General features: G+C 36.8%; 1 protein-coding gene across 1 annotated transcript in view; it reads left to right on the forward strand.

Moving 5' to 3' along the window:
* The first annotated feature begins 5,024 nt into the window (after positions 1 to 5,024).
* Positions 5,025 to 15,939, forward strand: part of LOC139711983 (mitochondrial sodium/calcium exchanger protein-like) — a 42,217-nt gene continuing 31,302 nt past the window's right edge. The window contains exons 1-2 of the mRNA XM_071623827.1: positions 5,025 to 5,426; positions 6,667 to 6,819. Of these exons, the coding sequence (XP_071479928.1) occupies positions 5,109 to 5,426; positions 6,667 to 6,819 (471 nt within the window). The 5' untranslated portion in view covers positions 5,025 to 5,108. The remainder of the gene's footprint in view (positions 5,427 to 6,666; positions 6,820 to 15,939) is intronic.

Consider the following 15,939-nt stretch of genomic DNA (forward strand, 5'->3'; position numbering starts at 1 on the left):
TGTATGCGAGCTGAATATAATACTTACAAAAGGTGACACGGAACAAAAACAACAACAGATCATTCGAAAGTCTCAGGGGAAGCGTCAAATACCTTTGGATGCATGAATAAACCGGCCTATTGTTCGGAAAAGGATGTACTGTATATCCTGCACCTCCGCTCCCGATTCAATCGTCCCGGAGTTAAACGCACTGATTGCATGTGTAACTTATATTGTTTGGCAAGGTGTGGAAAAACAGTGGACTTCTAAGCACTCACGTATATAAAAAAAAAGGGAGAGAAGAAGAATAAAAGTGTTTGATGAGGAGGGGGGAAAGGGCGGAGGTGGGATAGACAAATATTTCTTAGGCATGTGATGAAAAATCAGCATGTAAAACGCCAAGGCTGTTTAAACACTCATACAATTCAGCTTTTAAAAGAGAGGGTAAGTGAACTTGCGAACAACCAGAGCAGACAAACGACCTTCTCGGCCAAGTTTTACCGGGTTTTGTCTAGCAAAGGAAGGGAAAAATGTGCATGAAAACAGTTCACGCGTCATGTTACACAACAAGTAGAAAAAAATGTGAAAACAATTCATACGCAAAGCACAATGTTACATAACAGGGAGGGGTATACACGATGGATCAAAATGGAGATTGAAGTTCGCTGATCTGGCTATAAGGTAAGTGGTTGAGATGACTGCCCTCATATAATGTGGGGGTGTAAGGGATGAACAAAGAGAGCGTACACGTAATGACCCTCTGGTCTTATTCTAGTTTGGGTTGAAATAAGTACTATATGATAAAAAAAAATTAATGGCATTGTGGAAACAAATACAACTGAAAACTTTATGAGTATTTGGAAAATTAAAAGTTGAATCAAATTGGGGGTACACATATACATCCATAAAATAGACGAGTCTTATAGTGTGTGAATACCCGTGGGGGAGTGGAATGGGTTTCAAAAAAACACCTTGACCTTCAATGGAAGGGTACAGACCCTGAAAAGCTGTACAAAGAATGAGTGTTATTTGGATTCCATAACGTCTTGACAAGAGTATGTTTAACACATTATGAGTAATAGGGCAAACGAAACGATCTAAGGAATACACACAGGTGGATATCGGTGAAGAGTGTATATATGGACGAGTTCTATGCACTCTGTAAGCAATTTGGGACAAGAAAAAGAAATGCTGTACATCAAATACATGACTTTAGTTTCCGTTTTGGGGGAAAATTCACAACAGGAGTAATCATACTAGCCCGAAATTCAACTAGCATGAAATTGAACCTTTCAAGGACAGTTGATATACAGTACATACATTTCTATTTAATCATTTGCTAAACACGTTGGGTAAGAAGCCAGTTGGCAGTTGATTCGAAATGAGTATAAAATGATAATGGGTCATTAGAGCAAAATTCAGGGTTTTTTTTTTTGAATACTTCAGATTTAAAAAAAGCAAACATACACTACTCGGTATTTGTTTGCATGGGGTAATTATAACTCTGAGCATAAGGATTTCAGACAAAATACGAAATTGGAGGAGTGTGACGTATCACATCAGTGACTTTAGTGACAGTTTTGGAGTGAAACTTTGAACAACAATTTATTGAATTCTTAATACAGTCGATTTTGTAACTGTTTGTAAAAACACTAATCAACCAGCCAAAACATCAACCAACAAACCAACAAACAATCAAACATCAAAACTACTTATAGCCTATTATTATAAGTCTGTCTGCTAGAAAGTAAAACACTGAAAGAAAAACTCAACGAGATGCACCTGCGTTGATAGAATCTTGCATTTCTCAGTGCTATTCTTTCATCTAGCAAAGAAGATAGATGGCGCTATGACCCTCCACCTACTCGATACAATGGACTTTAAAGGCTCACACCCATAAATATTTCCCCATAGGGATGTGTGTTAAAAATCATATTTCAAAAAATTCTGTAAAATAGCTGGGAGAAATGAGGTGTTTCAGCTTCACTAACCTGGATAAGTTAGATGTACCCTTTCATCCATCAAATTCTCAGGGTGGATAATTCAGTTCAAATTCTATCCAGGGGTCCGAAAAGCCAGACTAGGAGTTCTTGTCACTCAAAAAATCACCCATTTTCCGTACACGTACCCAATGAAATATAGTCCCCTCAAATTCCACCAGAAAAGCTTTCATCTTCTAACCAAAATGTAATTTGTAGAGGAATTCATACTCAATATCTACAGCTATTCAGTTATTTTGCCAAACTACATCATTGATTTTTAATTAATTTTTTTCTTCATTTATTTTGGTATCTTTGGTACGAATTTGTGAAGGGGTCTGGGACATTCCATTGTATTTACGGGCGTGAGCCCTTTAACGGTTTGGTGCAGCATCCTCCAACTTCCTATACTGCTGTCTAGAGTTGTACGCTGATGGCTACTGGATGGAATGATTGTTTTGTCTTAACCCCTTCACGCTTTCCTCTGATATATAAGGGCAGCTAAAAAGTATTGTTGATATTTGAACCAATGAAATTATATATTTATTCGATTTGATTGATTGGTTGATTTACCTGTGTAGGCCTATTTACGTATATATGCATTTGGTTATTTACATATTTATTTCTGTTTGTTTATTTATGTATCTATTTATTGCAATTTCACAAGATGTTCAAGCTGACCTAGATACTAGTAAATGGAATGGATTCAAAAGGACATAATGATATCAAATTTTCATTGGTCACAAACACTATCTAAAGTAAGTCATGTATGATGTTAAGGCATGGATGGAAAGAAATGGTCTCAAATTTAATGACAGTAAGTCAGAATTTATTCTGATAGGATCCAAACAGATGTTGTCTAAGGTGAATTCTGATACATGTTTTGTTAGGATCGGCAATAGTAATATCAAGCCTTCGAACAAAGTTCGTAATCTTGGTGTTGTTTATGATGCAAATCTGACATTCAAAGACCACATTTCATATGTATCCCAATCTGTAAGATTTCATTTGCGTAACCTGGGCTCAATTCGGAGATATTTAACTAGATCAGCAGCAGAAAAACTGATGCATGCTCTTATTTCGTCTCGTCTAGATTTCTGCAATTCTCTGTTTTGCAGTCTTCCACAAAAAGAACTCAGTAAACTGCAACGTCTTCAGAATTGTACTGCTAGATTACTTACTTTCAAGAAGAAAACTGTGCATACTACCCCAATACTTCGGTCCCTACACTGGCTTCCTGTTGAAAAACGTATTAACTTCAAGATTCTTCTTCTTGTTTACCGTACATTGCGCAAATTTGCCCCTGTCTACCTTCAAAATACTCTTCATCTTCATCAACCACCACGTAATCTACGTTCATCAAACTCGCTAAAATTACAGATACCTCGAATCAAGCATAATTGGGGGGATCGGGCTTTTTCATATATGGGCCCTAAACTATGGAATGGCCTACCAAAATCTCTTAGAGAAGCATCTTCCATTGATAGTTTCAAAAAGAATCTCAAGACGTATATTTTTAATTTGAATTGACAATATTGTATGCCTGTATGTAATGTATGTGTACGTATATATTGTTTGTTGGTTTATTGTCTTATTATTTTCTGTGATACTTTTGTAACGTGACACAATATGTACTCTGTTCTATAGCGCCTTGAGTATCTTTTTTAGGTAGAAATGTGCGCTCTACAAGAGTCTCACTATTATTATTATTATTTTCAAAATGTTATGTTTCGTCGAATAAATGCGAATGTGAAGAGGTGATGACGTCAAAACTATTCAGATGTGTTAGTCAATGTTTTGCAATATCATCGTTACATGGCTATCACAGGATTATACATGAATTTGATGCAATGATACGTATCTTATCAATTTATTTAGTGTGAAAAAAAGCTGTAGAGTTTCGTGAAGATCTATAAATATCATCACCCGTGCCAATATTTAAGGATAATTCGAATATCGAGTGATAATTTACTAATTAGGCCCCTATTGAAAATGCGAAAACGTGATAACTTTGTTATTTTTGGTGTGATCTCGATGAAACCTCTCATTCTCTTCGTCTGATATTCATACTCTGTTGAAAGCCAGCTAAAACATGGCCCATCAGTGGCCGGGGCATCGCACTTAAAGCAATGGTGTAAATTATTTGAATAATAATAAAAAACAAAACAAAACTGGAAAGAAACTCATTTGTTGCGACGCCTTGGCCAATTATCAAATGATAATCAATCTTGTACTTTGACTGTACATTGAGTAGCTGGTGGTTGTGTATAGCTGTTGACACCACCGGAATTTTACTAGTATTCACTTTGGCTTATGAAACTTGTATTGTGCCTTCATTGCTGCTTCCTTCCTCCCCTCCCCTCCCCTCCTCCTCCTCCCTCCCCCCAGCGGCAAGTGGCAACTCAAGAGTGAGTGCCGAAAGTAAATAGTTTCAGACAGGGTTCGACATTAGCGGTGGCTCGGGACCCGGGGCCACTAAGGATTGATGTCGGGCACCATTTTTTTTTTCTTTTGGTGGCCCGGTTGGGCAGCTAAAATCAAAATCGTATATTTCATATTTTCTATTATTTCGGTCTATCAAAATTTCAAATTCAAAGATTTTAGTAACCCGAATGGGCCACAAGAAAAAAAGAATTAATGTCCAGCCCTGGTTAGCAGCAAGTAGAAAAGAAAGAAAGGAGTTATAAGTTTAATATGTGCATTGTTGAGTTGAATATCATAATTATTATTGCTTCTTCTTTTTTTTTTTTCTTTTTTTCTTTTGACACATGACAAACATTGGACCTCACGAGCTCGACCACCTGCCACTCACCAGTGGGGGGCAAAGGGGGCAGCAGACAGCTAAACACATGAAAGGTCGATTGGTGACGAGCTGCTCACGTTCAGCTTCGCCTGTTTAGCTAGGAAAAACGTGATCGGAGTGTGAGCGTACCCCTTGTACCTAACTGGCCAGGTCCGCAGCCCGGGAGCGCCTGGAGGCGTGTCGTATAGGAGCGCTTGGTGACATAAGCTGCTAGTTGAGGACTCGACTAGCGGAATTGGAACGATGTGAATGAAAACCACATTAGCTCTTTCCCCGCCTTGTCACGCCGAACGATAAAAATGGCAGGGAAATAACGTTGCCCAACATTCAGCTGAGCAATTCTATCGATGTTTGTTGCAAGCACCATGAATGTGCCTTCAGCATGGTCGCTTTGTTGTTGGGTTCTTGGCGCGTATGTGGCGGCTGCAGCGATCAACAACGGAGTCGCTGCCGCAGCTTCGGGGGACTTCTCCGGCAGCCGGATGGCAGAAAACGGTGTGCAAGCACCACCTCGGCCTCGGCAGAACTCTCCAATTAAACTTCTGTTTTCTGGACATGATGAGAAAGAGAAAATTCTATTCCGTGACGCTGAAAGAACGACGACTCATTTCGATGCTTCCACTACTAATATTTTGCTGACAACACCAGCAGTACTTCAAACTCAGGTAAAATATGAAGTTAGTTTCATTGAGTGTGGTCATTAATAAAATCGGGGTAACAACAGGACACGGACAGTAACAAACAACATTGAAACGAAGACTCTAAGCAATTCTAATATTCTGCAAGCCCGCTTATCTAGTAGTTTTGCTTACAGTTTGCTAATTTGTTTTTATTTTGTTTTGATGTAGGATGTAGGGTCTAATCAAATTCATGTGATATGAAGAGAAAATGCAGAAGGCTATCATTCTTTATCTTGGACAAGTTTACATATCATATGCTGCTGAAATCCGATTCCGGACTGTAATCCAATACAGTGTGTATGTAGTTTCATAGTCTACAGTGAGTTAATACCCTGAACCTTTATGCCACTTATGACATTGTCTCGCCCATAATCATGGAAGTCAATTAACATGGGACATGGCATGAGCCCATTGGATTGTGGTCGAAACCGATACTGTTTTGCTTTACTTAAACCGCGCCGTGAATGAAAATGATATCTTCAATGTATATCTCATTCATCTAGATGGTCTACATGTTTGTGTATCTAATAAAGTCATTACAGGAGCTGGTACAGGTTCATTTTGGTATTTGTATTTTTTGACTGCAGATATTCTTTCTAAATTCTATTCTTAAACTTCAGCTCGCCTGAGCCAAGGGATCTAGTAACTCTGTAAGCTCTGTCGATCACGTTCTTCCAGTTCTCAGAATAATTTGTCAGCTTTCATAATGTACGTGAAATGAAATTGAATGGTGTCAATTTGGAGCATAAAATTTCAACATGTGGATCATGTTTGTTTTTTAATGTTTTGTTGAATGTAAACATAAGATCATCTTGCTCACTATTTTAGTGACACAGTATGTCACATGCACTGTGAAAAGAAAAGACTCCAGATGCTGTCATTATTATTATCCTCACTTCAGTAGTATGATATACGAACTGTTCAAATGTTCAGAATTCAAGAATTTAGGAAATTGCTTTCTTTCACTGACTTCCCAGGATTTCAAGGCCCTAGTTTAGACATTCCCATTTTTGAAAAATCTTGAAAGCAAAGCCCAAGATGATGAGATTTGTATTTTGGGTGTCAACTTACAACTGTAAGTATTTTGTCCTGTAGGGAAATATTTTGCATGGTTTTCCATTATTGGGAAGTACTGAATGAATTTAATGAGATCATCCCAGGCATTGAAGTTTGAATTTATTTTCATTTGCACTGTGTCATTTGAATTGCTATGTTTTCTCTTTAGTGTGGTCACTATCATGATCTGAACTCATCTGAAGCAAAGTGTGCCTTCATAAAGAGCCAGGAGGAATGTGCAAATGACGATGGGTTCATCAACTACCTCCAAGTCATATACTGCGTCTTTCCTGACCTACGAGTCCTCGGCTTCATCCTTCTGGTGAGTTTCTGGTCTTGTGTGGACAGCAGGATCCTGGGCATGAGTTAAGACTTAAAGTAAGGGTGTCATATAAGAGACGGTCACTGCAAAATGTGCTTTTAAATTGAATATTTAATATTATAATATATTATTTTATATTATATTATATTTTGTATGCCATAATGACTCTCAATAAAATGTGTTTCTTTAAAATCATTTTGTTAAGGTCTCATGACTTAAGCAGCTGTCAAACATCTTATAACATGCTAGTTGATTTTGGTGAGGAAAACTGCCCTAGTGATTTAAGCCAGGCTTTTGATGACCATAAATCCTACAGCCCCCCCCCCCCCCCCCCAAAAAAAAAAAAAAAAAAGAGAGAAAAAAAAAATACTATTGTGTCCCATACACCTATCAATTCCAATGCTACAGCGTATTTGATACCCTTTGCATCCCAGGCCAGTGTGATTTCCAGCAAAGTCAAATAAATGTCTTTTTTTTTTCTGAGGGGGGTATGGTGATCAGTGTGTTCAAAAATACTGGTTTCAATGTAATTCATGATAGACTTCTCAGGACATTAAAAGTGTATCCAGTTACACTGTATTCTCAAAATAAGTTTAAGTGCTTTCCATACTAATAACAGCTATAAATGAACTATTAAAAAAATGAAAGTACAGTGGTTTTGCTCAGTCGTTTGCCTGGCTATGCAGACCTTGGCTGCATTGTTCTTTCACTTACAGTGTAATTGCATTTCCTAATAGGAGTATGTGCTTCTCCAAAAATGTTGATGTTATGTCAAGTTTTCTCACTGTGTGTATCAGTGAGGGGACAGTGCACAGTGATGCACACAGATTTACAATGATTTTTTTTTACAAGTTGTATATTAGTTTTTCTACCTTCCCTCTTCTGAATCTTTATGCAAATAATGTGTGAATCAGTTTGAAAAAGACATAAGAATACCACAGGCTAAGATTTACCATGAATGTTTACAAGTGGTAAAAAAGTTTTTTCTACCTTTTCTCTTCTGAATCTTTATGCAAGTAATGTATGAATCAGCTTGAAAAAGATACCACATGATATCATGGAGCATAAAAACCTACATTTTTTTATGCCACTTCATGTGGAATATTCTGGGTATAATCTAGTTATTTACCGAGCAATTTACTATGAAAAGCTACAGAGAATGTTTAGATATTTTTCTTATATTTCAGAAATACAAAAATTCATGGAAGAATAGGTGCCTTATTTACCCTCCAAAACTAACTTTTTTTGAAGTTTGGTAGCCCAACATCAGTTTTTAGTGGCCCTACCCTAGGCCACAGGGCCCCCTTGCAAATGTCGAGCCCTGCATTAAAAAGTTTACTTGCATGATAATTTTCCCTGTGCACAGTGAACATGAAATGGCTGGTTTCCCATGAAATTGGAAATGCTTGTTCTACTCTTGGTGTCCACCCAAATTTTAGTAATAAATGTTATATTATTGGTGGGTTGAATTGCATCCTTACAGATGAAATATACTGTAAAACATGATATATTCGCGGCATGAATTTTTCGCGAATTGGAGCCGACGGCCTTTTTGGCGGCATGAAATTTTCGCGAACTGGAACTGGTATTCAATGCATATAGTGTAGAGAAGAACTTTCGCGTGCATTTTAATTTCGCGAATCTTCGCGCTCGCGAAATTCGCGAAATTAAAATGCACGCGAACATTTCTCGTTTTACAGTATATAATGTACAGAGATTTGAACCTTACCTGGTTTGAAGATCTCTGTGCATAATGACCACACACAAAAAAACAACAGTAATTTGACAGTGCTGCTTGATGCTGGAATAGTGAGTATTTTTGTACTGGTATATAGTGTCCACATTTGCAATAAAGAGCACTACTAACAGGGCTGAAATGTTGGTTAGCAATTCTACCTAAATTGCTTTGATAGTACATCATATTTTCACCTAAAATAATCTAATGAAAAATGAATCAATATTAGTATGCAAATGAAATATCAAAATCTATCCTAGAGATCAAAAAAAAAGGAAAAAAAAAAGGGACTGCTGCAACTTTTGGCTTGGTGTCTGGGTGGAAGGCTTTATGTAAATGTTACAGCAATGTGACTGATATCAGAAATTATCCTATCCAAAATGAAAGTGTTTTGCGTTGAAGAAAATCAACACATAATGACTATATCCAGTGGAAGGAGGCAAACAACAAACCTTTGGCTGTAGAAACAAGGAGATTTCTTAACCTTGCATTGTATGACAGACATTTGTTACTGTGGATTACAACTAACATGACAAGACTATCTTTGAAATACATGCCAAATGAAAATTTGTGTGTATTTGAGGAATTGTTTAAAATGTTGACGTAGGCTTTCTCTATCTGTCCCACAGAGCCGAAAACAAACAAACAAACAAACAAACAACCCAAAAAACAAAACAAAGCAAAAACAAACAAAACAAAAACAAAAACACAAGATAAAAAACAAACAAAAACTCCAAGCAACAATAACCCAAAAAAAAGAAGAAGAAAGAAATGATTTTAAGTGTATTTTGATCAGTTCATATGAAATTAGTAATTCAGAACTAGAACATTCTATGTTACAATTTCCTTCACTGTAAAGGTACAGGTTCATAAACAAACAGTAAAATGCTTATAAATATCACCAGTCATGTAAATCTGTAGAGAGGTATTTCACTCTTTTAAGTCTTCAGGGTTTATGGACAAATTGCATGGACTTTGTCAAATTTGAAAAGTGTGACTGTGTTTAAAGTTTGATTTTACCAAGGCATGCAATTTTTGTCCCATGGCAAGTTTTGTTTTCATGGTGCGGGAATATTTTTGTATTATATTCCTGAATTGGGCATTTCCATTGAAGAGTGTGAAGTGACATATGCACAGAACAAACTTAAAGTTACAAACAAACAAACAAACAAACAAACAAATTAACAGGAAGTCAATAAAATTTCAATATCATTTTACAGTGTGTTCAGGTGACTGATTTTAGTCATGTGAATAAGACACTCGCTAAGAAGCTGGTACGACGTTACATTCAAGTTGGCACTTATTGATTAAAACAGGAAGCCTGACTTTTAATGAATCAAACAGAAAATAAAGAACTATGTATTGAATTTTAAGGTTTGTTTTGTTTTCACATGACTGATTTTAGTCATGTGGATATATGGCATTCTCTTAGAAGCTGTTAGATGTTGTACATTGAACTTGGCTGTCAGTTAAAAGTTCAAATCAAACAAACAAAACAAACTGAAAGTTTCATTCATTCAATCAAACAAATTTTTAAAAAATGAAAGGAATTGCAAACTTTGTCATATTTTCATGTGACTGCCATTTGTCATGTGAAGAACCCATCCTTTCAAAAGCTCTTAATGTCCAGGTCTAAATTGAAACTCACCTGAAGGTCATTAAGAAGTGCAAAGTTGAACATATTATTGAATCACACAGAAAATAGGAAGTTAAAAGCAATTCACATGATTCTTTCAGTCACATGAAGAGCATACATATAATGTGTCAAAACTGCTCTAAACTTGTTTAACTTGTTAAACAATGTTTACTTAATTGGTCCATCCTATAAACCCATTCAAAAAGTGATAGACAAAAGAGAGAGTTAGGAGCTGCAGTTTCATAGAGAAGAGAGAGGAGCTGTATCACAGTGAAAGCAGCTGAGCACATCTGTCCTTGTTCTTTCGTTCTTTAAAACAAACAACAAAACACATCTGTCCAAATGAAGGAATGATTAAGAAAAACTTTTGATATCTTGATTTCTGCTTTGTTTTTGACCACCAAATTTTGACAGTAATGAGCAGTGGCGTATCTAGGGAAAACAGCGCCCGGGGCAAGCGCGGAAATCTACGCCCCTAATTTCTGAAAAAGTGTTCAACCCCAATTCCATCCCGGTAGGGACTTTATGCTTTTTCATGAAATTATATGCTTTTTCAAGCACTTAAAAGGGGTCTTTTGAGAGTGATTTAAATGTAATAAATTGTGATAAACTTTGGCGAGCGAGCGCAGCGAGCGAGCCGAAAATTTTTGTATTTCAGATTACAAAAAATGGAATTCTTGTCATTTTTTGCTTACTAAATCTTACAATTCTAATCAAGATATAGTAACGGCCTTATACAGATAATGATTTATACCAACAAACTAAAATACTCAAACTTAGTACGCGCAAGCAAGCCGAAATTTGTATATTTCCGCGTCATCATCACGTTTTGTTCTTATCTTTTTATTTTCGTGACAAATTTTGGCAAGCGAGCGAGCCGAAAATTTCAGCTTACAAAACATGGAATTCTTGTTATTTTTTGCTTATTAATTCTTACAATTCTAATCAAGATATAGTGACGGCCTAATAGATAACAACGATTATACCAACAAACTGAGGAGTTGAAAAAATACTCTAAATTACTACGCGCGAGTGTGCCGAAATCTGTATATTTCCGCGTCATCATCACGTTTTGTTATCTTCTTCTTTTTTTTGATAAATTTTGGCGAGCGAGCACAGCGAGCGAGCCGAAAATTTTTGTATTTCAGCTTCCAAAACATGCAATGCTTGTCATTTTTTTTTTTTGTTTATTAAATCTTACAATTCTAAATCAAGAATAGTGACGGCCTTATAGATAACGATTTATACCCAACAAACAGAGGACTTGAAAAAATACTCTAAATTAGTACGAGCAAGTGAGCCGAAATTTGTATATTTCCGCGTCATCATCACATTTTGTTCTTTTCTTTCTTTTTTCTTTGATAAATTTTGGCGAGCGAGCGCAGCGAGCGAGCCGAAAATTTTGTATTTCAGCTTACAAAACATGCAATTCTTGTCATTTTTTGCTTATTAAATCTTACAATTCTAATCACGATATAGTGACGGCCTTATAGATAACGATTTATACCCAACAAACAGAGGACTTGAAAAAATACTCTAAATTAATACGAGCGAGTGAGCCGAAATTTGTATATTTCCGCGTCATCATTACGTTTTGTTCTTATCTTGTTTGATTATTTTGCCCCCCCCCATTTTCGAAACCGTTGGCGCCCTCCTTTGATCCAATTGGCGATCGCTTCAGAACGAAAGAAATTGCAGCCGCTGCTCCGTGTAACATTTTGCCTGCTAAATATAAAATGACATGTGTGAACACAATATACATTGTCATTTTGTCTGCATCATCATCATGTTTTGTTTTTATCTTGTTTGATTTGGTTTCCTGCAACCCCCCCCCCCCCCCCCGTTCGGGCGAGGGTTTTTTTTCTTTTCTTCTTCTTCTTCTTCTTCTTTCTTTTCTTCCCCTTTTTTCTTTTTTTCTTCTTCTTCTTCGCTTTTTTTTTCGTTTTTTCGTTTTTGGCGCCCCCTAGGAGTGGTGCCCGGGGCACGTGCCCCCCTTGCCCCCCCCCCCTAGATACGCCACTGGTAGAAAGAAAAGATTTTTAACAGGAAAGACAAACTTTAAAGGGACTGTACAGTACTGGTTGAGGTAGGAATTCATGTTTTAAAAATTCTTAAGTGAGATAATGAGAAACCTCTTATGAAATATGAAAGAGCATGTAATTTTAAGAAGGATTCAACGTTTTATTTGATGAAAATTGGTTTTCAAATGGCTGAGATATCCAAACGAGTAATAATAATCGAAGGCGACATGCCACAACTTTATTAGGATCTCTTTGTTTCACCTTCTTTTTGGATATCTCAGCCATTTCAAAACCGATTTTCATCAAATAAACTTTTGATACCCCTTAGAATTGCATTCTTTGACATCTCATAGAGTGGTTTCTGAATATCTGGCAAAACTTAAAAAGCTAAATTCTCACCTCGACCAGAACTGTACACACCCTTTACTGTGAGTTCGTCAACCAAGATGACATATTTAGGTCCATTACAGAAAATCCTAATCAGCAATTTTGGGGGGTTTTAAGCTTAGTGGTTACGGTCGAACATAAATTATTCTCTCAAAAGCTGTTATGTTCCTCTTTTTTTTTGCCTATTAAATGAAACTCAAAGTCATGATAAAAGTTCAAAGTCAAACAATTAGAACAAATTAAAAATTTCATTGAAGAGGGAAAAAAAATCTGATGAAAATTAAATCACATGAATGGTCATATTTTCACACAACATTGTTGTTAGTGCCAGTCACATGTGTCTAAAAATTTGATGAGGCAATGATATCCTTCTCCCATTAATAGTTCTCTCTTGTCAAGGTACTTTGATATTTTCTTCTTCTTCTTCTTCTTCTTCTTCTTCTTCTTCTTCTTCTTCTTCTTCTTCCTTCTTCTTCTTCTTCTTCTTTTAACCAAAAAGACAGTTTATCATCAACTGTAATTGCAACTACTTGATGAATAATAACCCCCATGTTTTACAGTAAATCATCACTAAGCTAGAATGAGTCATTGCCAAGGATATCTTATTTTCACTCCAAACTCTTATCTATAAAGGCAGTTAAGGGAAAATGAGTTGCATCATATGTGGATGGGATGAATGCAGTGCTCAATATTAATTGAACAAATCAATGGAAATTGAGGAAAATCAGACATTGTGTTAAATCATAATGAATCTTTGGAATTTGTTGCTGACATCATTGGATGAGAAGACTACTACAGTCTATGACATCACTGCAGGACAATGATATAAAGAAATGATAAAGAGAATTGTCTAAATTTCATTTTTCTTGCAAGCATAATGTAAGAGCAATCAAAACTCTCCTCTGTCAGAAAGCAGGGGGAATAATGTAACCCATAACATCTCTAGGTCAGTTACTAGCTAAATGAAGGTGTACCTTTCCATGGGTGTATGCAAGGGGGGGTCAGGAGGGTCGTACGACCCCCCCCCCCAAATTTTCAAAAGGTCTACTTTTTGTAAAAGACATTTTTGTTTTTTGAGGGCTTTTTACTCTATATAGGCTTACAACAGGAAAAAAAAGTGACCAGGTGGTGTTCCAGCAAATTGTCAAAAGCCTCGTAAATTTCGTAACTTAGTTTTAATATGCCATAATTTACCTTATTTCTATGCCGCACTGCCATACTGAAAAAGTCACTTTTTTGTGTGTACCAAATGGCCCCATTTTAAGATAACACCCTCCCCGCGCTCGGTCGCTCCGCTCCCTCGCAAAGGTAAAGGTCCAAAAATTTTGATTACGACCCCCCCAGAAAAAATCCTTGATACACCCCTGCTTTCATACAATGCGTAGATTTGGAGGATTTCTCTGTAAATTTTCTTTACAAATGTATATATCGTTGTTCTGCAGTGATGTTATGAACTAAGGCTGCGTTTATCTTTGCTGAACTCGAGAGAGAGAATCACGTTTCCAAACGCGATTGGAACGGTGTTTGCAAACGTGGTTTGAAACGCGATTCTCGGGGTGCTGCGATTATCTAACCATCCTACAATCGCAATTCGAGTGGTGTCACTGGGTAGCTACAAATGATGTACTTTGTGCCATTTGACGCGGGAAGTAAAGGTCAACTGCATACCACCAAACATGCCTCATCAGTCACACACAAAATAATGGGCAGAGAGCACAACTGGAAACAGCTGGGATTTGACCTTGAGATATAAACGCGTTTCAAAACGGCATTGCGTTTATCTACTCACAGAACGGCGATCGTGGTCTCAAACGTGTTTCAAAACGCCCTTTGAAAGGCGTTTCAAAACGGCGTTCCTAAACGCGTTTGAAAACACGGTTTATTTAACCTCTGAAAATGCCTCAAACGCGTTTAGGATCATGATTCTGCCCCTGAAATATTTTAGATAAATGCAGCCTAAGTCTTCTCATCATAGACACTCCCAAATTTCAACAATTCATGACAGATTGTATGATTTCCCTCAAGCTTAAATGATGTGTTCTACTGATATTGCTGCACTCACTCAATCCTCACATATATTTTGGGAAACTTTGCAACACCTAGGAAGTACGTATACAATACAATACTGTTGGCTGGCCTCTTGTCAGGAGAATCATTACTGACCTTGTGTAGAATTGTTTCATCGGCTCCTTGACGTTTTGAAGTGACAGAATTTAACAATAGCCATATCGTTTGAGTGAAATGTTGGCGTGTTTACATTTACCTGTAGCCTTGACATGTGATGTTTGCATGTGAGAAATATGTGTTGATACACATGCCAAAGCAAACAAATTCAGGTCAAGAATATGTCAGACTCTGGCTGTGTAGAAATGTTTACTACTTAAAATACACATAGTTTATTGCTACACTCGTATATCTTGTCATTAAGTACCTTCAGCTTGTACGTGAAGTGACACATTTGACATTTAAAATCAGTGCAGTATCTTGTAGGTCTGGGTTAAAGCATGCATTGTACCAAGGGGTAGTACAAGTGGTAGTAGCATTACATTGACTGGAACCCCACCTTTCATCCAAAGCTGCCCTCCCCCCCCCCCCCCCCCCCATTTGCCAAAATGGTGCACTGGCGAGCATGCCAGCTTTCAAATAACTTTTCTTGTTAATTGTAATAACATTAATAGTAACGATAACAAAACAATAGCGACGGCAACAACAGCATACAGGTATATTGATAATAGTAATATTTCAAATTATGCAAGAAGAGGAGAAAAAGAAAAAATGGAAGGTTAGGATGAGGGAGAAGTGTGTGTAAACTGATGTATTTTTAGTGTGTGTGTGTTTGTGTGTGTATGTGTTTGAGTGTGCTTTTTCTGTGTTTGATTTCCCATAGCTACTTTGTGTGAATTTTACAGTAAAGAGTGAACAAATTTGTTTATTATGTTCAATAATAAAAATGGTTGAAGCAACCGAAAGTAACTAAACAATATACCGGTAATAGATAGTATGATAAATGGATTCTTCTTAACTGCTAAAAGGTTCTTCTTCTTCTTCTTCTTCTTCTTCTTCTTCTTCTTCTTCTTCTTCTTCTTCTTCTTTCCTTCTTCGTCATCATCTTCTTTTTGTTCATCATGCTCTTCTATTTCTCTGCTTCATTTTTCCTTCTTCATATTTTTCTGTTTATTCTCTTAGTACTTATAAATCTTCTTGCATAATTATAAAGATTAAAATAATTATTTTATTGTTATTATTAAGATTGTGCAGGACACCCCTCATGTAGCGTCATAGTTAGCGAACCAATGGAAACACAGCTAGCGAAAAGCTTTTGGTTAAGCTTGACCGATGTG

The sequence above is a fragment of the Diadema antillarum genome, unplaced genomic scaffold, assembly GCF_040938485.1.
Source record: "Diadema antillarum isolate AM-2024a unplaced genomic scaffold, OU_Dant_1.0 seq00001741_RagTag, whole genome shotgun sequence".
Taxonomy (NCBI): Eukaryota; Metazoa; Echinodermata; class Echinoidea; order Diadematoida; family Diadematidae; genus Diadema; species Diadema antillarum.